The sequence below is a fragment of the Canis lupus genome, chromosome 34, assembly GCF_048164855.1.
Source record: "Canis lupus baileyi chromosome 34, mCanLup2.hap1, whole genome shotgun sequence".
NCBI lineage: Eukaryota > Metazoa > Chordata > Mammalia > Carnivora > Canidae > Canis > Canis lupus.
The window spans coordinates 15,350,389-15,375,953 of NC_132871.1; the positions used below are offsets into that span (position 1 = coordinate 15,350,389).

Sequence of the window (25,565 nt, forward strand, 5' to 3'; positions counted from 1 at the left end):
ATGTGGAGATTAAACAACATGCTACTGGACATGGGTCAAAAAAAGAAATCAAAAGAAAAAAAAATACCTCAAGACAAATGAAAGTGTAAATACAACATACCAAAACTTCTGGGATGCAGCAAAAGCAGTTTTTAAAATATTTTAAAAGATTGTATTTATTTATTTGAGATAGAGTGAGAGAGAGGGCACACACACATGTATGTGCATGAGTGGGGAAAAGGGGGAAGAGAGACAGAGAAGCAGGCTCTTCACTGAGTAGGCAGCTTGATGTGGGACTCGATCCCAGGACCCTGGAATCATGCCTGAGCTAAAGGCAGACGCTTAACCAACTGAGCCACCCAGGCGCCCTGCAAAAGCAGTTCTAAAGGAAAGTTCATAGTGATAAATGAGGTAAACAACCTAACTAGAGGAACTAGAAAAAAGAGCAGAAAAAAGAAAGCTCAAAGTTAGTAGGAGGGCAATAACGAAAATTAGAGTGGAAATAAAAGAAATAGAAGGTAAAAGGTCAATGAAAAATATCAATGAAACTAAGAGCTGGTTCTTTGAAAAGATAAAATTGACAAACCTTTAGCTAGATTCATCAAGGAAAACAAATTCAAATAAAATCAGATATGAAAGAGGAGACAGAACAGATAATATACTAAGAATCATAAAAACCTACTAGAAAAAACATATGTCAAATAAATTTGACAACCAAAAGAAATGGATAGATTCCTAGAAACATGCAACCTACTAAGACTGAATAATGAAGAAATAGAGCATCTGAACAGAACAATTACTAGTAAGGAGATTGAATCAGGAATTAAAGCCTTCCAACAAACAAAATTCCAGGACCAGATGGCTTCACTGGCGGACTCTACCTGATATTCAGCAACACTTCTGAACTTGTTTTACAAGGCTAACATTACCCTGATACTAAAACCAGAGGACAACACAAGAAAAAATAATTATAGGCCAAAATCCTTGATAAAGACAGATGCAGAAACTCTCAACAAAATGTTAGCAAACCTAATACAATACAAAGGATCATACACCAGGGTGCCTGGATGGTTCAGTTGGTTGAGTGACTGACTCTTGATTTTTGGCTTAGGTCATCATCTCAGGATCCTGGGATTGAGTCCCACAATGGGCTCCATGCTTAGTGGGGATTCTGCTTGAGAGTTTCTCTTTCTCGGCCCCTCTCCCCACTTGTGTGCATTCACTCTTCTCTCTCTCAAATAAATAAATCTTTAAAAAAAATAAAATTAAAAAAAAAACAAGATCACACACCATGATCAACCAGGATTTATTCCAGGGATGCAAGGATGGTTCAACATACAAAAAAATGTGTTGTAATATACCACATTAACAAAATATAGGATAAAAATCATATAATCATCTCAGTGTTTACAGAAAAAGTATTTGACAAAATTCAGTATCAACCAAAAATGATTTAAAAAACTCAACAAAACATAGAGGGAATGTACCTCAACATAATAAAAGCCATAAATGAAAAACCAACAGCTAACATAATCAACAGTGAAAACCTGAAAGCTTTTCCTTACCACTCTTATCCAAGATAGTATTTGAGATAGTAGGCCAGAAAAAAAAAAAAAAAAAAAGGGCACCTATAACAGAAAGGAAGTAAAACTGTCACTATCTGCAGATGGCATGATATTACATGTAAAAAGCCTAAAGACTTCACCAAAAAATTGTTAGAACTAATCAACAAATTCAAAGTAAAATTGTAGGATTCAAAATAGATATATCAAAACCCCCCCCCCAAAAAAACTGTTGCATTTCTATTCAGTAATAATTAACTGCCAGAAAGAGAAATTAAAACAATTCCATTTACAATTGCATCAAAAAGAATAAAACAGGGCAGCCTGGGTGGCTCAGCTGTTTAGCACTGCCTTCTGCCCAGGGCGTGATCCAGCGGATCTCGGATTGAGTCCCATGTCGGGCTCCCTGCATGGAACCTGCTTCTCACTCTGCCTGTGTCTCTGTCTCTCGGTCTCTCATGAATAAATAAATAAAATCTTTAAAAAAAAGAATAAAATGCCTTGGAATAAACTTAACCAAAGAGGTGGAAACCCTGTACTCAGAAAAGTATGACATTCATTTGTGAATTAAACTGAAGAGGACACAAATAAATGGAAAGATATACAATGATCATGGATTAGAAGAATATCGTTAAAATGTCCATACAATCTAAAGCAATCTACAGATTCAATCCCTATCAAAATACCAACAGCATTTTTTACTGAAGAAAAATCCTAAAATTTGTATGGAACTACAAAAGACCCGCCTAAATAGCTAAAACAATTTGAGAAAAAGAAAAGGCTATAGGCATCAAGTTCACTGATTTCAAACTCTATTTTAAAGCTATTGTAATCAAAACAGTATTGTACTGGCATAAAAACAGATACATAGATCAGTGGAACAGAATAGGGAGCCCAGAAATAAATGCACACACACGGTCAATTCATTTATAGCAAAGAGCCAAGAGTATACAATGGGGAAAGGACAATCTCTTCAACAAGTGGTGCTGGGAAAAACAGCCACATGCAAAAGAATGAAACTGCACCATTGTGTTATGGCATACACAAAAATAAACCCAAAATGGATGAAAGTCTTAAGTGTAGGACCTGACACCATAGAAGCTTAGAAAAAAGCACAGGCGATATGTTCCTGAACACTGGTCTTGGTGAGCATTTATGGATTTGATACCAAAAGCAAAAGAAACAAAAGCAAATATAGACAAGTGGAACTACATCAAATGAAGAAGCTTCTGCCTGCAAAGGAAATGATTAACAAAATTAAAAGGCATTCTTGTAGCAACATTTTTCTAGATAGGTCTTCTAAGGCAAGAGAAATAAAAGCAAAAATAAATTATTAGGACATCAAAACAGAAAGCTTTTGTACAGTGAAGGAAACAATCAACAAAACAAAAAGAGAAACTACTGAATAGGAGAAGATATTTGTAAATGATATATCCAATAAGGGATTAGTATCCAAAATATATAAAAAAAACTCATACAACTCAACACCAAAAAGCTAATCCAATTTAGAATGGGCAGAAGACATGAACAGACATTTCTTCAATGGCCAATAGATGTCCAATAGACACATGAAAAGATGCTCAACATCATTATCAGGAAAACACAAATCAAAACTGCAGTGAGATATCACCTCACATCTGTTAGAATAGCTATCATCAAAGAGACAAGAAATAACAAGTGTTGGTGAGGATATGGAGAAAAGGGAACCCTCACACACTTTGGATAAGAATGCAAGTTGGTGTGGCCATTATGGAAAATAGTATGGAGAGTCCTCAAAAAATTATAAATACAACTACCATATGATCCAGTCATTGCACTTCGGATATTTACCCAAACAAAAGGCAATCAGTAACTCAAAAAGCTATATGTACCTCATGTTCATAGCAGCATTATTTACAATAGCTAAGACGTGGATGCAACATAAGTGTCCATCACTGGATGAATGGATAAAGAAAATGTGGTATGTATGTGTGTATATATATATAGCCTATGGAGACAATAGTCAGGCTGTATCACAGGATGAAATTGTGAATGCAGCCAGAGCAGCCAACATACATCCTTTCATCAAGACCCTACCCCATAAACATGAAACAAGAGTGGGAGATAAGGGAACTCAGCTCTCAGGAGGTCAAAAACAGAGGATTGCTATTGCTCGAGCCCTCATCAAACAACCTCAAATCCTATTGTTGGATGAAGCTACATCAGCTCTGGACACCGAAAGTGAAAAGATTGTCCAAGAAGCCCCGGACAAAGCCTGAGAAAGCCGGACCTCATCATGACCGCCCACCACCTGTCCACCATCCAGAACACGGACATAATAGTAGTGTTTCAGAATGGCAAAGTCAAGGAGCATGGCACGCATCAACAGCCGTTAGCACAGAAAGGCATCTATTTTTCCATGGTCAGTGTCCAGACTGGGATACAGAACTTAGGAACTCTTGCTAGATCTTAAAAATAAATTCAAAATAAAACTAAAACACACACACACACACACACACACACACACACACACACATACACACAGTGGAATCTTATTCAGTCATAAAAAAGAGAAAATGTTGTCATCTGCAACAACACAGATAGACAAACCTAAATGCTAAAATAAGTAAGAGAGAGAAGGATAAATATTCTGCAATCTCATTTATATGTGAAATCTGAAATAAAACAAAAATAGAAACAGAAACAAAATAACAAAACCCCAAGTCTATAGATAACAGAGAACAGGCCGGTGGCTGTCAGAGACAAGGAGTTGGACGGTAGGCAAAATGGGCAAAAGAGGTTACAAACTTCTGGCTATAAATAAACAAATTGAAAAAAAGAATGTTGATATGTGTAATATTTTCAAGTAATCAGTGGGACAAGCATCACAAGGTAGGATTTAGCAGCAAAACCACTGGCAACCTTGACAATAATAATTTTACAGAGGGTAGCAAACAGAGAAGAGAAGAGAGTAGGGAAGCGGAGTGCAGACCAATATTTTCTCATGTGTATATTTGAAAGCTAAAATGAAAAATAATGAAAATGGGGCAGCCCTGGTGGCTCAGCGGTTTAGCGCCGCCTTTAGTCCAGGGCGTGATCCTGGAGACCGGGGATCAAGTCCCATGTCAGGCTCCCCGCATGGAGCCTGCTTCTCCCGCTGCCTGTGTCTCTGCCTCTCTCTGTCTCTCTCTCATGAATAAATAAATAAAATCTTAAAAAAAAAAAAGAACAATGAAAATGGAAAAAAATGGAAGACAAAAGAAAGTTGGTTTTCTCTTTAAACTATGAAAATTGATGCACCACATTAATAAAACGGAGGATAAAAATCATGATCATCTCAACGATGCAGAAAAAGCATTTGACAAAATTCAACATCGTTTCATGATAAAGATTTCCAACAAATTCAGTATAGAAGGAATGTTATCTCAACACAGCAAAGGTCATAAATGACAAGCCCGCAACTAACACCATATTCAAGCTGAAAGCTTTTCCTCAAGACCAGGAACAAGGCAAGTATACCCCCTCTTGCCATTTTTATTCAATATAGTATTGGAAGTCCTGCCAGAGTGATTAGCAAGAAAAATAAATAAAAGGAATGCTAAGTGAAAAGGAAGAAGTAAAATATTGCTTGCAGATGACATGATAAACAAATACTATATGATCTTACTTATGTGTAAAATCTAAAAAAACAAAACAAAACAAAACAAAACAAAGTTGATCTTGTGTAAACACAGTCTAGTGGTTGTTTCCAGGGCCTGGAGCAGGGACGGTGGGGAAGGTGGAGAGATGCTGGTCAAAGGGTGCAAGCCGTTAGTCATAAGAAAAGTTCTGAGTATATAATGTTCCGCATGGTGACTACAGTTAATAACTGTATTGAAAACTTGAAATGTGCTAAGAGAATAGATCTTAAGTATTCTTACTACAAAAAGTAAAATAACTATGTGAGGTGATGAGTGTTATGATGAGTGACATGATAGTGGTAATCATGTCACAAAGTGTATGGACATCAAATCACCACACTGTACACTTGAAATATATACAATTTTGTCAGTTAAGGGACACCTGGGTGGCTCAGCGTCTGCCTTCAGCTCTGGGCATGATCCCAGGGTCCAGGATCGAGTCCCGCATTGGGCTCCCTGCATGGAGCCTGCTTCTCCCTCTGCCTGTGTCTCTGCCTCTCTCTCTGTATCTCATGAATAAATAAATAAATATTTAAAACATTTTTTTTTTGTCAGTTAAATAAAGCTGGAGAGGGGTCCCTGGGTGGCTCAGTTGGTTAAGCTCTGCCTTTTGCTCAGGTCATGATCCTGGGGTCCCATCGGGGAGCAGAGGGAGTAGCAGAAGCAGAGTAGAGTAGCAGAAGCAGTCTGCTTCTCCCTTTCCTTACCCAACCCCCGCTCGTGCTCTCTCTTGCTCGCTCTCTCAAATTAAAAAAAAAAAAAAAAAAAAAAAAGCTGGAGAAAAAAATGTTTCCTTCTCTTACAATTTGTGTTCAAGAGACTTTAAAATCCCCAACACACTATTCACTAACCTTTCGAGTGACAAAAGTAATAGCAGGGCAAAGTCTTCAATTCATTTACAGTGGAATACCGAAGAAAAAGTACATTTGACTTCCACAGATTTTGATAGAACCTTTTCACACTTATGAAGTTATTTAGTGAGATACTCAATTATCTTAACCGAAAAGCAACTGTATCATATTGGGGTATTTTAAAGGTTTTGCTTAACCACCAGGGATCCAAGACCCACTTGAGTAAAAATACACATAGTTCTTTCCAGGTCTGAATGGAATCTGTAAAATGGGATTGGAAAGTCCTATTTCTTTATTTTGTGAGTGTCAAAATCCAGTTTAAAACAACAGTTTTAAAGTTCTGGGGTGGTGGGATCCTTGGGTGGTGCAGCGGTTGCCAAACCGCTGCCTTTGGCCCAGGGCCCAGGGCACGATCCTGGAGAGCCGGGATCGAATCCCACGTCGGGCTCCTGGTGCATGGAGCCTGCTTCTCTCTCTGCCTGTGTCTCTGCCTCCCTCCCTCTCTCTCTCTGTGTGTGTGACTATCATAAATAAATAAAAATTTAAAAAAATAAAAAATAAAAAAAATAATAAAGTTCTGGGGTGGCTGGCTGGCTCAGCTGTGAGAGCATGGGACTCCTGATCTCAGGGTTGTGAGTTCAAGCCCATGCTGGGTGTTAAGATTACTTATTTGAATGAAGGAATTAATGACTAAATAAATGTTTAAAAGCAAAACAAAAAAACAAAAACTATTGTTCTTCCTTTCCAACCAGGACCTAGCAGAATGGCTTCTGCAAAGGAGGGTGGTGAGAAGAAGATCCTGCCCTCAGTGAAGTCGTAACCAGAAAACACACCATCAACAGTGACAAGCACGTCCATGGAGTGGATGTGCAAGAAGCATGTCACTTGTGCACTCAAATCAGAAACTTTGCCATGAAGGAGATGGGAACTCCAGGTGTGCATACTGACACCAGGATCAAGAAAGCTGTGTGAGCCAAAGGTACAAGGAACATTCCATATAGTACCCACGTGGGGTTGTCCAGAAAACATAACCCGACCGCCTGACCCACTGTAACCAAAGGAGAGCTCTTAAATGGCTGCCACCCTGAGGGCACACAGCAAGAGGCAACAGTCCAGGCATCCTAGTCTTTCTGTGAAACAGGCCCTCAGCTCATGGAACTGCTGCAGGCTGTGGAGGCTTCTAGTTAAGCACACATCTAAGGGCTGCAGACCCTCCTGGAGACCTGGGATGGTGAGGCCGGGATGCTCTCCCTCTGCCACACTCTAGAGGGCCACCACTCCTGGAGAGGAGTTCATACTCCTCTGGTGACCCACCCACGGGATAACACTTGAGCACCTGGCTTTGGTGGCCGGGAGGGCTGAGTTCTTAGGCTGCACGGGACTCGCGTATTTGGAGAGAGAGTCCTTGGCAGGCTACCGCCCTCAGGGCACTGCACAGATAGCAAACTGAAACACACTGCAAGTCCTTCTGTGAGAAAGGCCTGTTTGCTTGCCAAGAGCTTCGGCCTGAGGGCAGGCTTGAGGTCTGGCATGCATGGAGAGGCCTGTGGGGGTGCTCTCAGGGAATGGAGGCTGGTGGGTGTAATCCTGTGCTCGCCCTCTGCTCCAGCTTACTGGTATCTCCCTGAAAGGAGCTTATACCCTTCTCTAATTGCTGCAGCTGCTGCTAGGAGACACCTCTAAGTCACCTGGCCTGGTGGCCAGTGGGGCTCGCCCTTGTGGGTCCCACAGGGCTGTCAGCAACAGAAAAGGGTCCTTCAGTGGCTCCCCCCACCAGGGCACAACAAGAGGCAATAGATCCAGCAGCCCAATCTTTCTGTGAAAGAGGCTGATTAGTCTATGATCATAGCTGCAGTCTGAGGGGCAGGCTTCTAACTGAACACACACTGAAGAGCTGACTGTGATCCCTTTCTGAGACCTCCCAGAAAAGAAGGATACACTTGTCTGGTGCCCAAATTTGGGTGACTGGTGCCTTTGGACACCTCTAGGTCCCCAGGCACTGGAGGCCAGTGGGACTTCTGCCTGTGGTCCTACAGGACTGTATATATTTGCATACTTTAGTGTAGCTGCCTCAGGGTCTGGCTTCCAATCAGCTTGAATCTAGGTGCTGAGATCCTCCCGTTTTGGGATAATGATGGGTTCTGGGATACCCTCACCTACTAGGAGTGATTAAAAATAAAATAGGCCGCTTGGAGAATCAGAAAGGTTTAAGAGACAGTGAAGAGCTAGGGCATTGTTGAGGCCATTCCTCAAAACTGGGAGAAGTGGCGGTTTTATCCAATGCATAGAAACTGACACAGCATTGGGGCATCTGGGTGGCTCAGTTGGTTAAGCATTTGACTCTTGGTTTTGGCTCAGGTCATGATCTCAGGGTCCTGAGATAGAGCCCCATGCCGGGCTCCACACTCAGTGTGGAGTTTGGTTGAGATTCTTTTTCCCTTCACCTTCCACTCCTCCCCCTGTCGGTGTGCCCTCTCTCTCTCTCTCTTTCTCTCTCTCAAATAAATAAAATCTCAAAGAAAGAAAGAAAGAGAAAGACAGCATGTCAAGGAAAGTGAAGAAACCAAGGACTACAGAACAAGATAGAATCTCAGAGAGAAAATTCTTAATGAAATAGAGATAAGTGATTTACCTGACAAAGAGTTCAAAATAATAGTATAAAGAAGTTCACTGAACTTGGGAGAAGAATAGAGAGAGAGAGAAAACGTAAGAAAGTACCAAACGAAGTCTGATCTAGAGCAATTAGTCAAGAAAAATAAAAGGCATCTGTATCAGAAAGGAAGAAGCTGTCACTGTTTGCAGATGACATATTATATGTAAAAACCCTGAAGACTTCACCAAAAAATTGTCAGAACTAAACAACAAATTCAATAAAGTTGCAGGATTCAAGATCAATATACAAAAAAAACCCTGTTGCGTTTCTATTCAGTAATAATGAACTATCAGAAAGAGAAGGAAAAATAATCCTATTTGTAATTACATCAAAAGGAATAAAATAGGGCAGCCCAGGTGGCCCAGTGGTTTAGCGCCGCCTTCAGCCTAAGGCATGAGTCCCACGTCGGGCTCCCTGCATGGAGCCTGCTTCTCCCTCTGCCTGTGTCTCTGCCTCTCTCTCTCTCTCTCTTTTTTCTTCTCATGAATAAAGAAATAAAATCTTAAAAAAAAGAATAAAATATCTAGAAATAAATTTAGTCAAGGAAGTAAAAGACCTGTCCACTGTGAACTAGAAGATTCTGATGAAAGAAATTGATGAAGACACAAATAATAGAAACATATTCTGTGCTCACAGATTGGAAGTACAAATATCATTAAATTGCCATTACTACCCAAAGCAATATGCAGATTCAATGCAATCCCTATCAAAATTCCAATGGCACTTCTCACAAGAACAGACCACACAATCCTAAAATTTGTATGGAACTGCAGAAGACCCTGACTTGCCAAAGCAATCTTGAGTAAAAAAGCAGAGCTGGTGGCATCACACTTTCTGATTCAAACCACATTACAAACTATAAAAATCAACACACTATGGCATTGGCATAAATACAGACACATAGGTCAATGGAACAGAATAGAGAGCCCAGAAATAGACTCACACATAGATGACCAGTTCATTTATGAAGAGCCAAGAATATATACAATGGGGAAAGGACAGCCTCTTCAATAAGTGGTGCTGGGGAAACGAGACAGCCACATGCCAAAGAAGGAAACTGGACCACTGTGTTACACCATATGCAAAAATAAACTCAAAATGGACAAAAGTCTTGAACCTAAGATTTAACACCAGAAAACTAGCAGGAAACATAGCTAGTAATCTCCTCGACACAGGTCTAGAAGAGGATTTGGTGGATCTGACACCAAAAGCAAAGGCAATAAAAGCAAATAAAGACAAATGGGACTACATCAAACAAAAAGCCTTCTGCACAGCAAAGGAAACAATGAGCAAAATTCAAAGGCATCCTATCATCTGGGAGAAAATATTTGCAAATCATGTATCTTATGAGGGGTTAATATCCAAAACATATCAAGAACATATCCTAGAACTCAATAGCATAAAAACAAATTATCTAATTTTAAAGCGAGCAGAGGATCTGAATAGATATTTTTCCAAGGAAGACATCCAGATGGCTAACAGATCCATGAGAAGTTGCTCAACATCGCTCACCATCAGGGAAATGCACATCAAAACCACAATGAGATACCACCTCATACCTGTTAGAATGGCACCTTACAAAAAGACATGAAATAGCAAGTGTTGGTGAGGGTGTAGATCAAAGGGAATCCTCGTGCATTGTTGGTGGGAATGCAAATTGGTGCACTGTGGAAAATAGTACGGAAGTTTCTAAAAATAAAAAATAAAAATGTAGCTACTGTATGATCCAGGAACTCCAGTTCTGGGTACTTACCCAAGAAAGCAAAAACATTAATTTGAAAAGATACCTGCAATCCGCCTTTAGCTCGGGGCATGTTTGTTGCAGCATTATTTATAGCAGCCAAGACATGGAAGCAACCTGTGTCCATCAATGAACGCACAGATAAAGAAAAGGTGCGGACACGAGAGAATGTTATTCGGCCATAAAAAAGAAGGAAATCTTGCCAGTTGCAACAACATGGATGAACCTTGAGTACATTATGGTAAGTGAATAAGTCATACATAGAAAGACAAAATCGTAAGATTTCACTTATAGGTGGAATCTAAACAAAATAAAACCAAACCCCAAAAACAAAAAGGCAGAAACAAACAAAAACAACCCAAAGCTCATATATATTGAGAAGAGAGTGGAGGTTGCCAGAGGCGGGGAATGTTGAAATGGATGAATGGGACCAAAGGTACAAGTTGGTTGGCTTTCCAGTTGTAAAATAAATTATGAGGATGTAATGTACAGGATGGTGACTATAGTTCATACTCTATTATATACAAAGTTGAAATAAAGTTCCCAGGAGAGTAGATCTTAAAAGTTCTCAACATAAGGAAAAAAATCTGTAACTATGTATGGTGACAGATTTTAAGTAGACATTTTGATGATCATTTTGTAATATATACAAATATGAAGTCATTATACCTGAAACGAATGTCATGGTCAATTATATCTCAATAAAAAATTACTTCATCCCACTTTCTCCATCTGCAAATAACATATCTAAGTGCTTTTAGTTATGAATAAATTTAAGTAAATCAAAGAAATATTTTCAAAAATGAAAAAAGGTATTACTTAAAAGTTATAGGTTGCTGGGACTCCTGGGTGGCTCAGTGGTTGAGTGTCTGCCTTTAGCTCAGGGCATGATTCCAGGGTTCGGGGATTGAGTCCCACATCGGGCTCCCCACAGGAAGTCTGCTTCTCCCTCTGCCTGTGTCTCTGCCTCTCATGAGTAAGTGAATAAAGTCTTAAAAAAAAAAAAAAAGCCATAGGTTACTAAATGACAATTCCATCCATTACAATGTTTTTGTTTTGTTTTGCTTTTGCTTTTAACAATGCTTTCTGAGCATTTAGAAAATAATGTACTTAGGGATGCTCTAAAATGAATAGTGATCTAGCCTAAAAACCTCCCCTAAGTCCCTAAATCATTCATCAAAAATTATGGAGCATATACTCTATGCAAAACTCTTCAAGGCTCTGAGGTTACAGAAAGAAGCAGAAAAATGTTCTTGTGGAACACAGAGTCCGATAGTGGAGACAGGTATCAATTAAACGAATCAGGGGGATCCCTGGGTGGATCAGCTGTTTAGCGCCTGCCTTTGGCCCAGGGCGTGATCCTGGAGTCCCAGGATCAGAGTTCACGTCGGGCTCCCTGCATGGAGCCTGCTTCTCCCTCTGCCTGTGTCTCTGCCTCTCTCTCTTTATCACGAATAAATAAATAAAATCTTTAAAAGAAAAAAAATTAAACGAATCACGCACATAAATGTGAAATTACATTGTGGTAAGACCATAATCTGGTGCTACTAAAAAATTAAAAATAAAAAGAAGTCCATAGAAAAATCCAAAGGTGTATGCTACTCCAGCATAAAATAACTAAGATCATTTCACTATAAAACCTCTTCACGATTTTCAGAAGCACAAACCATATCCTAGGCAGCGACAAAAGCTGGCAACACTCCAGGTATTTACGGCATCCTCATCTGAAGAAGCTAATAGATATACTTTAATCCTGTCCATTCTCCTTGACTCTTCAAGAGAGACTTTAGGACAAAATGTTAGCCTTGAAGAATAGGAAATCATTTAAACTAAAAATCTTTCCTTGGTAATTCTCTAACAAGGTTCTCAAATAAGTTGTGTCATTTTTATTACACGTATGAACTTCCTAAATCCCTCGATGATATTACTGATACTACCATAGTATTCTTTTAACACGTTTGCCAATATTTTATCAAACGCAGTTCTCTCCAGACAACACTCTGTTCTCCTAAAATAAAGCAGAGTTGCTAGTTTCTGATATGCTCAGATATTACAAGTATTTTTTTTCCTCAGTATTGAGAACTTTTATTATTTCTCCCAACTTGTAAGTAAAAGAATAAAGCTCTGAAAATGAAAGTGAAAATCCCATCAAATACTCTTCAATTCCTGCCCATAACTTACTGTTTATTCTTGAGCAAGACAGCTAAGTCCCTAACCCTAAAACAAACAAAATTCCGTTTCTCAGCCCCCCCACCCTGCCCCCATTAGACAGGACATAGTGAGCCTAGAGCTTCTGTGAGAAGCAGAGCAGCAGGTGTGAGCCGTCCATGCCTCTAGTCACTGTGGCTCACACCCACAGTACACCGCCTCCTGCTGGACACAGCTGTCCCCCCACAGAGGGCTCTCCCCTGGGGAGGGAGGATGTGGCCATCCTCTGTGTACTCCCCCTGGGTAGGTGTGCTCCTCCCTCCTCTCTGTTGAGTCCCGGCCTAGAGATGGACACAGTGGGGTGGAGGCAGGGAGCTGTGCATTTACCACATGGACTCAGTGCCATCTGGGTCCCCCTGCTAGACTCCAAGCTAGATGAGGACAGATCCTGGGGGTCACTCATTCAGTGGACATTAAGTGCCTGCTGAGTCAGGGATGTTCTAGATACTGCAGAGCCAGTTAAACCAGACATGGTGCCTGCTACCAAGGTAAGACCACAGGTGGGTGTGACTTGGGGGCCTTCCCTCCAGGGTCTCGTTGTTGCACTTTCTCACCTCAATCATCTCTTCACTCACTTCTCTGCTGGCCTGTGGCGACAGAAGGACAGCAGTGCCCAAAGGGGGCTGCGGCCTGGGCTCCCGGCTCCCCTCTCGCTGCAGGCGCCTGCCTTTAAGTGGCCCCCATCTGACCAGGCTGGTTTCTGTTGGGTTCTTGGCACAACCAAGAGTCCTGATGACTGACTGCACCAGTCTTACTGTTGGAAAAAAAAAAAAGGAAAATCATTGGCATTTAAAATTCTGATAAAAAAAAAAAGTGAGGGTTCCCTTAGCTCTGGTTTGCCTTAAGAGCACCCCTGGGAGGCGCATAGGGCCCGCGCTGAGCTCGCCCTGCCCAGGGCTCCAGGGGCCTGAGTGGCCTGCGTGTCCCCTCCGGGCTGTGAGCCGCCCTCGCTCGGGGGCCCAGGTAGTGGCCACGCTCCAGGAGCCAATGGGGCTTCCTCTCCCACCTGGACACAGGCCCAGCGCCGGGGCCTGAGGGCCGCACTCACCCTCTCCACAGCTCAGCACCTTCATTTATAAGATGCGGGATCGTGGGCAGCCTGGGGGGGGGGCTGCTCAGCGGTTAGCACCGCCTTGGGCCCAGGGCGTGACCCCGGAGACCCGGGGTCGGGATCGAGCCCCACGTCGGGCTCCCTGCGTGGGGCCTGCTTCTCCCTCGGCCTGTGTCTCTGCCTCTCTCTCTCTCTCATGGATAAATAAATACAATCTTTAAAATAAAATGAGGGATTGAGGGGGAAAGACCGCCAAGGTCCCCCAAGCTGCTTTACCTGATCTGGAGGCATCAGGAGTTATTATTTTATTTTGATTAATTAATTAATCAATTATTATTTTTTAAAAATTGCTTTTTTAAGCAAGCAGGGCCGAGCAGCACCGGTGGGGAGTCGCTTCCGTGGCCGGGTCAAGGGCGGGCTCGGCTGCAGAAGGCGCGAGGGCTCCGTGCACGGGCTTCGGGCCCTTCCGCGACCTCCAGGGACCGCGCAGCCGAGGGCGACCGGCCCCACCCCAGGGTCAGGGCAGGGCCCGGGGCTCGCGAGGCCTGGCTTGGGTCCGGGGAGCCGGGCCTCCTCGCCTGCCCCCCCGCCCCCCACCCGGTGCCCAGGCCGACCCTCCGCCGTCCAGGCTCCGAGGGCCGAGGGCCTCCGCCTGCTCAGGGGCCTGTGCTCCCGGACCCTCGGGGCGCGAGCCCTCCGCTCCCCGCCCCGCCAAGCTGACCCGGGAGGCCCTGGCTCCGCGGCCCCGACCCCACAGCAGCCGGCGGCCCGCCTACCCCGCGTGGCTGCTGCTCGGCTGGGCCTCGTCCCCGGGCCACGCCGCTCACTCCCCAGCCGGTGCGGGGCCCAGCCGGCCGCCCCACGCGGGTGCGCTTCGGGAACATTCGCCGGCGGAGCCGGGGCCCGCAGGGGGGAAGCACCCAGGCCCGGGGGGGGGGGGGTGGTACGCAGGGGAAAGCACCCAGGCCCCGGGCCCACAAAAGAGGGAAGCACCCAGGCCCGAGGGGGGGGAGGGCACGCAGAGGCACCCAGGCCCGGGGGGGGCGGCATGCAGTGGAGGGGAGCACCCAGGCCCGGGGCCCACACAGGGGGGAAGCACCCAGGCCCGGGGGCGGGGGAGGGCACGCAGAGGCACCCAGGCCCGGGGGGGGGGGGCATGCAGTGGAGGGGAGCACCCAGGCCCGGGGCCCACGCAGGGGGGAAGCACCCAGGCCCGGGCGGGGGGGGAGGGCACGCAGAGGCACCCAGGCCTGGGGGGGCGCATGCAGTGGAAGGGAGCACCCAGGCCCGGGGCCCACACAGGGGGTAAGCACCCAGGCCCGGGGGGGGGGGGGAGGGCACGCAGAGGCACCCAGGCCCGGGGGGGGGAGGGCACCCAGGCCCGGGTGGGGGGGCATGCAGTGGAGGGGAGCACCCAGGCCCGGGGCCCACGCAGGGGGGAAGCACCCAGGCCGGGGGGGCCATGCAGGGGGGCAGCTGCCGCCAGGCCCTGGGGCTCACCCTCGGCGTGGGGAGCCGGGCCGGGGAAGCCAGACCCCGCGCCCGGCCTCAGGCTCCTAAGGCGTCTGCAGGAGCCGCGGGGCTCACGGGCATCCGCAGGCCTTTGCACTTTTATCTTAACGACCCCGACGCGCACAGGTTTACTTTATTTATTTTATTTTTTTTTTAATTTTTATTTATTTATGATAGTCACAGAGAGAGAGAGAGAGAGAGAGGCAGAGACATAGGCAGAGGGAGAAGCAGGCTCCATGCACCGGGAGCCTGATGTGGGACTCGATCCCGGGTCTCCAGGATCGCGCCCTGGGCCAAAGGCAGGTGCCAAACCGCTGCGCCACCCAGGGATCCCCGCACAGGTTTACTTTAAAACTGTGGGGCGGGTCCCGGGGGCTCAGCGGTCAGGGCCGCCTGCAGCCCGGGGCGTGACCCTGGCGTCCTGGAATCGAGTCCCGCGTCGGGCTCCCTGCGAGGAGCCTCTACCTGTGTCTCTCTCTCATTGATAAACAAATTTTAAAAATCTGTTTAAAAAACCCACAAAACTCTGCGGCAGGTTCCTCTTGGAGAACGCACCCTGGCTTTTCAGCATCTTCCCTCAGATAAACGTCTGCGCGGGCGGGGGAAGCGGGGGCCCCGGGGGCCCAAGCCGGGGCACCCCGGCCACCGGCCGCCGAACGCCCGCACCCTCGGGGCGGCCCCCGCCCCGCCCCGCGGCCCTGCGAGGCCGGCCCGGAGACCCCGCGGCCTCTGACGCCGCGCAGCTTGCCCGGGCTCGCGGCGCCACCTGGTGGCCGCGGCGCGCACTGCGGCCGGGGCTCCCCCTGCACGCGGGCGGCGGCCGCGCGGGAGTCCCGGGCCGGGGTCAGTGCGGGCGCCGCGGGGACGGCCCAGCCCGGGGCCGGGCTCCTGCCGCAGCGCTCCCGGGCGGTGCGAACGGGCTTCCGAGCTGCCGCGTGGAGCTAGCGGTCCCCTGGCCGGGGTGCCCGGGGCTCGACGAGAAAGCTCCCAACATGGCGCCTGGCACCTGCGTCGGCGTCAGCTCGGACTGTGGATTCCTCCTTCTCACCAAAGTTCATTTGTTAGGGAAGCTACTTTCGCCTTATCCGAAGCAACTGTTTTTTTTTTTTTTTTTTTCAATACATGTTAAATATATCGGTATTAAGATGAGAAAACCCAGTTTTCCTCCACGGGTCACCCTCTGCAACCGGGGCGAGCTCAGGGTCGAGTCCGCGCCCCGGTGCCAGTGCGGTGGGCGCCGCTCTCCTCCCCTGGGGCCGCGACGCCTCGGGCCGAGGACCCCGTGCACTGCGGGTGCCCCCCCCCCCCCGGGGTTATGTGTCTATGCACTAGCTGCCTGGTAGAGATCTGAAGTTGGAAAAATGAAATTCATCGCCTATGAGTCTACATGCCCTTATTTCTGGCCATCCCAGGAAAATAAAAAGAGAAAACAGAAACGTGGCAGAGGCCAAGGCGGGTGAATGCCTTGTTCACGGCATGAGCTCTTGAGGCCCTGGACTCGGCCACAGGAGCCTGTCGGAGCCCCCACAACCAGAGCATGCTCTCCCACTTAGGCTCCCCCTGCCCCAAAGCACACGGGTTGTGCAGCTGCTGATCCCCAACGGAACCATGTTAGAGGCCTTATGCCCCCTGTATGTGACGCTATCATTATTTTCAGAGATCTAAGTGCCAAAACCATGCGGACTCTTGGAGTCTCTGCTCAGCACAGCTGTCTGAACATTTAGAACATAGGAACATTTCTAGCCAAACCGATTTACAAATACAATATTGTAAATCAGTCACAGTGCAAGTGTCGCTGATAATTCTAACCTAGGGCCACAGTGACAGAGGTTTTAGTAGAGTGAGTCCTTTTAAATGCCGCTGGAGATTGCCAACCCCCCGCCCTCCAGGCTACACAGCCCTGGTTCCTTAGTCTCCCATTTCTCCCTGACATGGAAATGATCCCATTGTTTTTGTTGATTAAAAAGCAATTCAAATGTGTTTTTTAAAGATTCTGGCAATTCATGTGTGTAAGAGAACTGAGAAGTTCCCAAAACCCCACCGCCAGACACCCTAATTCAAATGCCCCAGAGATGCTTCCCCCACAACCTCAGGCAAACCTACTTGTTTCAGTCTCAAGTCAGGCCAGCCTCGTTGGAGCTGGGCAAATGTGAGCCACTTTCCTTGCACCAGGATTCGAGGCCATAGAATTTTTTTTTTCTTTTACAGGAGAAGAGATGGCAGGGAGGAAGGGGCTGAGAGAGAAAATCCCAAGCAGATTCCACACCCAGTGCAAGCCTGACTCGGTACTTGATCTCACAAACCTGAGATCATGACTTGAGCCAAAATCAAGAGTTGGAGGCTCAACCAACTAAGCCACCCCAGAAGAATCTTGTTTTCTGATCCTGAATCCTCTGGGCTCTGGATCATCTAACCTTTGAAGCCTCCAGTTTTTTCCCCATCCCTTCCAAAATAATACTTGAGACACTGCAAATTCAAATGCCTGTGGGCCAGGTAGGTGGTAGAAACCAGTAAGCCAGGTGGAGACTAGAGCAAACTGAAGGATTTAGGCTCATGGGGGCCCTTGTTTTCCTTGTGGACTGAGGATTTAGTGTTGCCAGATCTTGGGACTTTTTGAGAAACCAGAAATCTGAGTTTATGTGAAATTTTATTTGTAATGTTGGCAATCAATTCACATTTTACTATATACAGGCCAGTTCAAAGGAACCATGTCTGGGAGGGAAGCCTGTTTGCTACCTCTTCTTCACCAGATTGTCCTGGAAAGTGGCTTTGCAGGGCTGGCTCAGCAACTTGCTTCCTTTTTTTTTTTTTTATTAAAGAAAACCAAAAGTTTATCTATTTATCTTCTTAAGTAATCTCTACACCCAATGTGGGATTCACTCTCACCACCCCAAGATCAAGAGTTGCACACTTGGGATCCCTGAGTGGCGCAGTGGTTTGGCGCCTGCCTTTGGCCCAGGGCGCGATCCTGGAGACCTGGGATCGAATCCCACATCAGGCTCCCGGTGCATGGAGCCTGCTTCTCCCTCTGCCTGTGTCTCTGCCTCTCTCTCTCTCTCCCTGTGTGACTATCATAAATGAATAAAAATAAAAAAAATAGAGTTAAAAAAAAAAAAGAGTTGCACACTCTACTGACTGAGCCAGCCAAGCACCCCTTGCTTCCTTGTTCATCCCACCAGCAGTGAGCACGTACTGTTGTTTTTTAAGAATTTATTTATTTATGAGAGACAGAGGAGAGACGAGAGACAAGAGACGAGAGAGAGAGAGAGAGAGGCAGGCAGAGACACAGGCAGAGGGAGAAGCAGGCTCCATGCCGGGAGCCCGACGTGGCACTCGATCCTGGGTCTCCAGGATCACACCCCAGGCCAAAGGCGGCGCTAACCCGCTGAGCCAACTGGGCTGCCCGCACATACTGTTAGTATCCTGAGTCCCAGTGGCCTTCGTGGAACAGGGGAATTCTATTGCCAGGAAATACTGTGCAACCTGAACTGATAACACTGAAAGTCCCTGGGGCCCACCTCCACCAGTGGATGGTTTCCTCATGCTTTGTTTGAACTGGCCAAGTGGCCAGAGGGCACCCACATTCGCCTGATTCCCTGGAGAGGTGGCTTTTTCTGCACACAGCCCTCAGCTGCTCTATAACAGATGCAAGCTCTGTCCCTGGCCTCCCACAGCTGGGGGACCCCACTGCCACCGGCTGCCTCTGGGAGCAGGGCATTCTCTACCCCCCCCCCCCCCCCCCCCGGGGCCCAGGATGCTCCCAGCCTGAGAGCCAGCCCACCTGCTCTTCCACTGGCCTGTGCTTCTCATGCTTGGCATTGATTCCCTGGTCTTCTATTTACTCAAACTGGCTTTTATGCAAGGCGCTTATAAAGGAATGCGTTGGTTAGCAATGCGGGAAGCTGTTCTTCCTAGATCTAAGGCAAAAAAGTATCAGCAATAAAATAATAAGCAATAAATCGTCTCTTAACATGGGCATTTTGCTAAGTGGGAAAACATCTTAGTAGACAATGACCCTTTATGTTGTCTTATTACCTCCACAAGTTCTGGAACAGTCTGGTTCAATCACCCAGGTGGTGTGGGTAGGTGCTGCTACCGGTAGCAAGGGACAGGACAGGTTCAGTGTGGAGGAGAAATGTCAGTGTTTAGTGGTTCCCATGCCCTGGGAAGCTTCTTAAAACTCCCAGGGCCCAGGAATCCATATTCTAATCAAGGTGATTCCAACTGCAGCCCGGGGTTGAAACACTTACTGGGTGCTCAGATAATTAAAGGGAAGGCTTTCACCTTCAGGCCAAGGCAGAGCCATCCTTGAACATTAGTTGGCATCTCACAAATAAGGAAAGTCCTTTTCCTTTCCTTTCCTTTTTCAATTATCAGGGAGTGAGCTAAACTTTACTCTTCCTGGTAAGTGTGCTTAATAATGGACTAAGGATAAAACAGGAACAAAAACCAAAGGGGGAGGCTGAAGTCATCACCCCCAGCCTTCGCTGTCAAAGGCGCCTCTGGATGGGGGAGCCTGGGTGGTGCAGTCAGCTCAGGTCAAGATCTCAGGGTCCCCGCTGAGCATGGAGCCTGCTTAAGACTCTTTCTTCCTCTGCCTCCCTGGCTCTTTCTCAAATCAATCAATCCTTAAAAAAAAATCCTTAAAAAAAAAAAGTGCCCTCTGGTTGACAGCAGCAAGTCTGTTTCTTCCATCCGCCCTGAAGCTCTTCCCTTCTTTTCCTTCATTTCTGAGTTGGTGGCCCTGTGGAGGGACCACTGCAGCCCTGGCTTTCTCACATGCACATCCGAGCTTGTACCCCATGGAGCCCCTTCAGTGACTCCTATTTTTAAGACAAAGCCCCAACTCCCCAGGCCGGCCCTCAGGAGCCCTGTGCACTCTCCTTGCCATTCCTTAAACATGTCCCTAACCTAGAAGGTCTCTGCCCTCTCCTTTGCCTAAGTAGTTCCTTATGTCAAATGCTGCCTCTCAGAAACCTCCCCAACTCCCAGCACCCTCACCACATGGCCTCTTCTGGCTCCGCCAAACCTCGGTGTGAACAGTGGTGCTGCATGTGGGCCTCACCGAGGGCTCAGTCCCGCTGTGGGTGCAGGAGGGCTGTTCACTGGGCCTCACTGGCTCCTCTTCTTCCTCCTCAGTAGTGGCTGAACACAAGGCAGGATAAAGACTTCGGTTCTCTGGCTGGAAGTGGCCATGTAACTCCACACTGGCCTGAAGGATATAAGCCACCGTACTGTGACAGGACACTTCTCTGAACCGTCCCCAAAGGAACGAGGAAGGTACCTTCTCTGGCTGGAACAAGAATGGCACGGCTGACGCTGCAGCTGCCACCCGAGTCTTTGGCATGACCATGGAAATGGAAAGACCCTGTAGGCCTCTAGATGGGAGCTAAGGTCTCGGACGTTGCAGTGGACCAGCCCCGCCTCTGCCAGACTATCTCCAACCAACTATCTGAACATGGGAGAAATACACTTTATTTAAGCCACCATTATTTTCTGACTATTTGTGATAATGCAGTTTATTCCAAACCAATGTCCTCCCCCATCACTGCCTTGTGTCTCTCTTGTGTGCACTTAGGAATACAGTGTGACACAGGGGGTTCAAAGGGAATTGATGTCATGTGATCCTCCCCTCGTGGGCTGGCCAGAAAGCCCATCCCCATGGTGAGAGCAGTGTTTCTGGAGTGCCCGGAGGACTGACGCACCCCGACCCCCACCCCCACCCTCCCTCCCTTAGCACGGCCACAGTTAAGTGTCCTCCTGGCAGGGACACGACCTTTTACATCCGTGTTTCTGGCACCAGTACAGGATCTACTACCATCTAACACTTAAACAGGTTTTCAGAAGGAAGCAGAGATTATCTAAAATAAGTGCTTTGTACAAGAAGATTCAATGAGCCACCATAGGCCAAGTCTGTGCCCATCCTTCAAATGAACGCCAAGAACCCCTCTCTCTTCAGAGCTTAGGTTTTATATATGCGTATGGATGTTCTTCTGGAAAGACGGTCCAGGACTGTCCTTCTCAAATGAGAAGTGTGACCTCACAAAAGTAATCACTGCATTGGAAGAATTGCTGGGTTGTTTTTGTTTTTTAAATCACTTTTAAGGGATCCCTGCGTGGCTCAGCGGTTTAGCTGAGTGTGCTTTTGGCGCAGTGTGTGATCCTGGAGTCCCGGGATCGAGTTCCGCATGGGGCTCCCAGCATGGAGCCTGCTTCTCCCTCCTCCTGGGTCTCTGCCTCTCTCTCTCTCTCTCATGAATAAATAAATCTTAAAAAAAATAAAAATAAAAATAAATCACTTTTAAAGCTTAAATGTATTTATGTACTTTCCACTAAGGTATCTCCTGGACGTTTTTTAAAAATATGAGCATCTTTTAGAATGTAATAACAACTGCCCAACCTCCTCCTATCCTGGAAACTAAAAAATTCTAACATTTAAATACTTTTCCTACCTGTTATATGCCTGTGAAGATTTTTCCTGTTATAAGCTCTTTTTCAAAAAACAGGATTATTGCGAGAAATATTCTAGAAATATTTACAATGCGAACAAAAGGAGCTATGCTTAGAGTTGGAGCTGAGCTTTAAGTACACACCTGGCTCCAGAAGCGGATACACCCTAAATACTGGCTGGTGCTGGGCCCCCTATGAGGGCAATGGGTCGGTGCCACTTAAGTCTAGTTTCTGGCTGAGGAACTGCAGGTGAACCACGGTGCAGCTCCCTTAGGCATTCATGCTACCACCAGGTCAATAACTGATGAACCTCTTTTTTCTTATTTAAAAAACAGATATAATATGCATTTAATTTCATTCAATAAATCAATTCCACTTAACTTACCATCTCTTAGAAAACTTAAGAAAAAGCAAACATAAGACATGAAAAATTACATTAAAGATGTGTGACATACTGGAGAGTGACAAGAGCATACATGGTAATTAAGAGTCATCATTTAAATGCACCACAAGAAGAAAAAATAAAATTACTGTAATTTATTGCTGTATCTATGTTTTCCAGTAGAGCTATAATATTATAAGTAGCCACAAAGTGCCACCTTCTGGTTTAAAACTGTGCAACATCTCCTTTATTTCTTTTTAAATGCCATTTTTACGGTGGACGTATAAAGCAACAGCAGCAGTTACAAAATGTTATCTGAGTAATTCTGAGAGCTCTAAACAAAGATCTGTGTATAGGCTGAATAAAAAGATGTTCAATTAATAGTGCACATTGTGTAACTTTTAACAAACATCTTTAGTTGGAATTTTCATGTAAACCTTTAGAGGGATGTGACTCACAGAGACCAAAAGTAAAATAGCTTTTCCTTTCACCATTTAGTGAGGTGGTCTGCATTCTCAAAAACGATTTACAAAATACAAGAAATGTTGAGTGTGAGTACTAGGCATAAAATATTTCATTTTCTTACAGAAGGAGCAGCAGGGCGACAGGGAGCCTAGCGGATGCCCTGTCACCACCTTTCCCAAAGATGTATACCCCCAAGAATGGCAGTGGAAACCTGGCAGCAAGCCACTCTTACAATTCTTTTTGGTTGTTTTAAAATACAAGCACTCTGACACTTCCCAACCCTGCCTGTGGGCCCCACCCCGACTCGGCAGGCCCCAAGCCCACGTCCTCTTCCTTAGTTTTCCCCTTAGAATTATGTACAGGATGCCTACAGATACGGTACAAACTAGTGTGAAATTAATGATAGTTTGCATTTCCAGACACGCTCCCGCAGTTGGGGAAGCCCACCATGCCGCTTCCGAAGACCGGTTCGAAGTTAGGGTGACTCGGAGGCACTTGCATCCGTAACTGCGGAGACAGGCTTCTCGCTGGTCGGGGTGGATTCGCAGACTTTGTCCTCGACAGCGCCGGGGGCCTTGTGAGTGGGAGGCGTTGCATCCCCAGCAGGTGTGGGTGTGGGTGCGGGTGCAGAGGCAGCATCTGCCCTTGCGGTGGTTGTGACAGGGTCGGAGGGCGGGCTGCCGGTGGGCGGGAGGGAGGGCAGCAGCTCCCCTGAGCTTGCTGCAGAAGACACCTCTGGAACCAAAGGGAATGACGGGAGGAACTCGGATGGCATGGGGAGAGGTGCCATGCCAGACAAGTTTCGGGGAGGCAAGGAAGGAAGAGGTGGCAAACCTAGGACAAAAACGGCAGAGATCACACATCCTCCCAGCACTAAAAAAGCAGTAGTCATCATCACATGACTGTTTTAATTTGCATTTCATTAAGGAACTGAAGCCAAGGAGAGACAACACAAATCACAACCTCTGCGTATCCTCAGGCAGAAGCCAGGCCAGAGTTAAACACCCGTCACAAGAGCAGCTGGCCAGGAGGACCGGTTCTGGGCTTCTCCACTCCAGAACCTCCCCGTGGCTCAGCCACTCCAGAGAAGTGAGTCTCCCAGTCAGAACAGACAGAAGCACACCCAGCAGGCAAAGCGGCCACCCTCGCATAGGACAGGAGAACCCCGTTCACCCCGGCAGGTGAGGCCGAGGCGGAGCTGCCCTCTGGACAGACAGCAGCAAGGGCGGGGGGCGGCCCAGCACCCCCGCAAGTACCCAGCCTCGGGTCAAGCCCTGCGACTGACCAGCAACCATTACACCTGGTGGGTTTACTGTGACCAATAATACACTTCAAGCATTTGAACTGCAGAATGAAGAAAAAGTATTAGGAAATCAAGGAAAGGTAGGATGTACAACGCATTCAGAGCAACCACGCGGCTGGCAAAACCCTCAAAGCTCTTAAGAGTTTGTGAATTTGGGGGAAAGGGCAGAAGAAGCCAAGAATACAGGGCATAAAAGAAAAAACAAAGGGAGTGCTAAGATAAGTAAATGGTAGAGTTTACAGTCTTCCTTTGTTTTTTAAACCACTGTGCTGAAAAGCAAACAGGCTAATGGGGACAGGGAATGCACACATGCAGATAGGGAGCGGCACGGCAGGGGCAGTTATAATCCGGACAGAAACAGGACAACGTACGCTCAGCGACATCACTCATGGGCCTAGCTACGGAAATTAGGAAATGACAGCCCTGACCTGCGGCCACCTCTAAGTTAAAGGTGATGTGGGTACTCATTAACCAGAAGAGCAGATTTATTGGGCCCTCTGCTGCTTCATTTCCACCAGTGCATTAAATCTGAGTGTAAACACTTGAATATTGGCTAGCTTAACTATTTGTAGCTAAACTATCTCAATAGTTTTGATGATAAAAACATCTGTTAATAACAGAGAAGATTCATCAAATAACAAATGCAGCCAGCTGAACGAGGATGAGAATCTCCCAGCCCAAGGTCCTCGGCCTGGCTGCTCCAAACAAGCACCACTGGCAGCCGCCCAGAACAGGAGAGTCATGGGGAGTCCATGCACGCTCACGGGGTGAGCTGCACATGCCTTCTGTCTGCAGCAGTTACAGCAATGCCCACACCACTGGGCTTTATTTCCGCAATTGTCTTTATGCTACTTGGGCTGTCAGGGTGCAAGGAGAGGAAAATGGAGAAGAGGCGGCCAAGGAGGAGAATCACAAAAATATTTTCTTTTTTTAAGCTTTTTAGATAAAAGAGATTAATATTTGTTTGAAGCAGCTGAAATCTGTTAAACCGATCTAACCTTTCCAGAAAAAAGTGCAATAGAGGATCTGCTTTCCTGGATAAAAGCTTTTTATTAGACAGAGTCCTAGGAAGGCAGGATGGGCAACATACCCGGGTTCACGAGTTCTGGTAAGCTGACGCCTGGCATGACGTGCGGTGTGGGAAGGTTGAGGTTGGGGAGGGCAGGTAGGTTAGGTAGTCCTGTTGGTAAAGGCATCAGACCTAGAGAGAAGGCAGAGAACAGAAGGTAAACTACTTCCTCTGGGGAAAACATTCAATCCTTGTGTTTTGAAAAGAATACTACCCACTTCAAAGTGAGAACACCAGACGTCCACTTACTGGGTGGCAGTTCTGTGTCTGACATTAACAAGAGCGAAACATCTCACTTAAGTGAAATGTCTTTCTGTACCTAAGTGATCTAAGTGATTAGATGGCTCAGTAGGCAAGTGTTAAAACACACGAGGACTTGCAGATCTGAGAGCCAGAATGACCACGGCCTGCGTGCCGTAGAGAAAGGGCTGATGGAGCTCAGCTAGTGCGGCGGTAAATGCAACTAAACAGAATTCTCTTTGATGGCTGAGGTTTACAGTCCCTCTGGCTTTTTAATATTTTGTTTCCTGAAATAATTTCAGACTTAGAGTTGCATGAGTAGTTTAAATAAGGAAATCCCACACATACCTTTCATTCAAATTCCCACGTCAACATTTTACCATACTTCTCTGCCACTGTGTATCTGTGTACACATTTTATTAATGGTTTAGTATGTCTGT

General features: G+C 46.5%; 1 protein-coding gene and 1 long non-coding RNA gene across 2 annotated transcripts in view; both read right to left on the minus strand.

The window, feature by feature from the left end:
• The window catches only part of LOC140624157 (uncharacterized), a 37,126-nt gene extending 23,722 nt beyond the window's left edge, over nt 1-13,404 (minus strand). The window contains exon 1 of the long non-coding RNA XR_012023681.1: nt 13,208-13,404. This is a non-coding gene — a long non-coding RNA (uncharacterized lncRNA). The remainder of the gene's footprint in view (nt 1-13,207) is intronic.
• Nucleotides 13,405-22,188: 8,784 nt separating this feature from the next.
• Nucleotides 22,189-25,565, minus strand: part of GORASP2 (golgi reassembly stacking protein 2) — a 38,192-nt gene continuing 34,815 nt past the window's right edge. The window contains exons 9-10 of the mRNA XM_072811431.1: nt 24,907-25,017; nt 22,189-23,347 (exon numbers count right to left, since the gene is read on the minus strand). Coding sequence (XP_072667532.1) covers nt 22,989-23,347; nt 24,907-25,017 — 470 coding nt within the window. The 3' untranslated portion in view covers nt 22,189-22,988. The remainder of the gene's footprint in view (nt 23,348-24,906; nt 25,018-25,565) is intronic.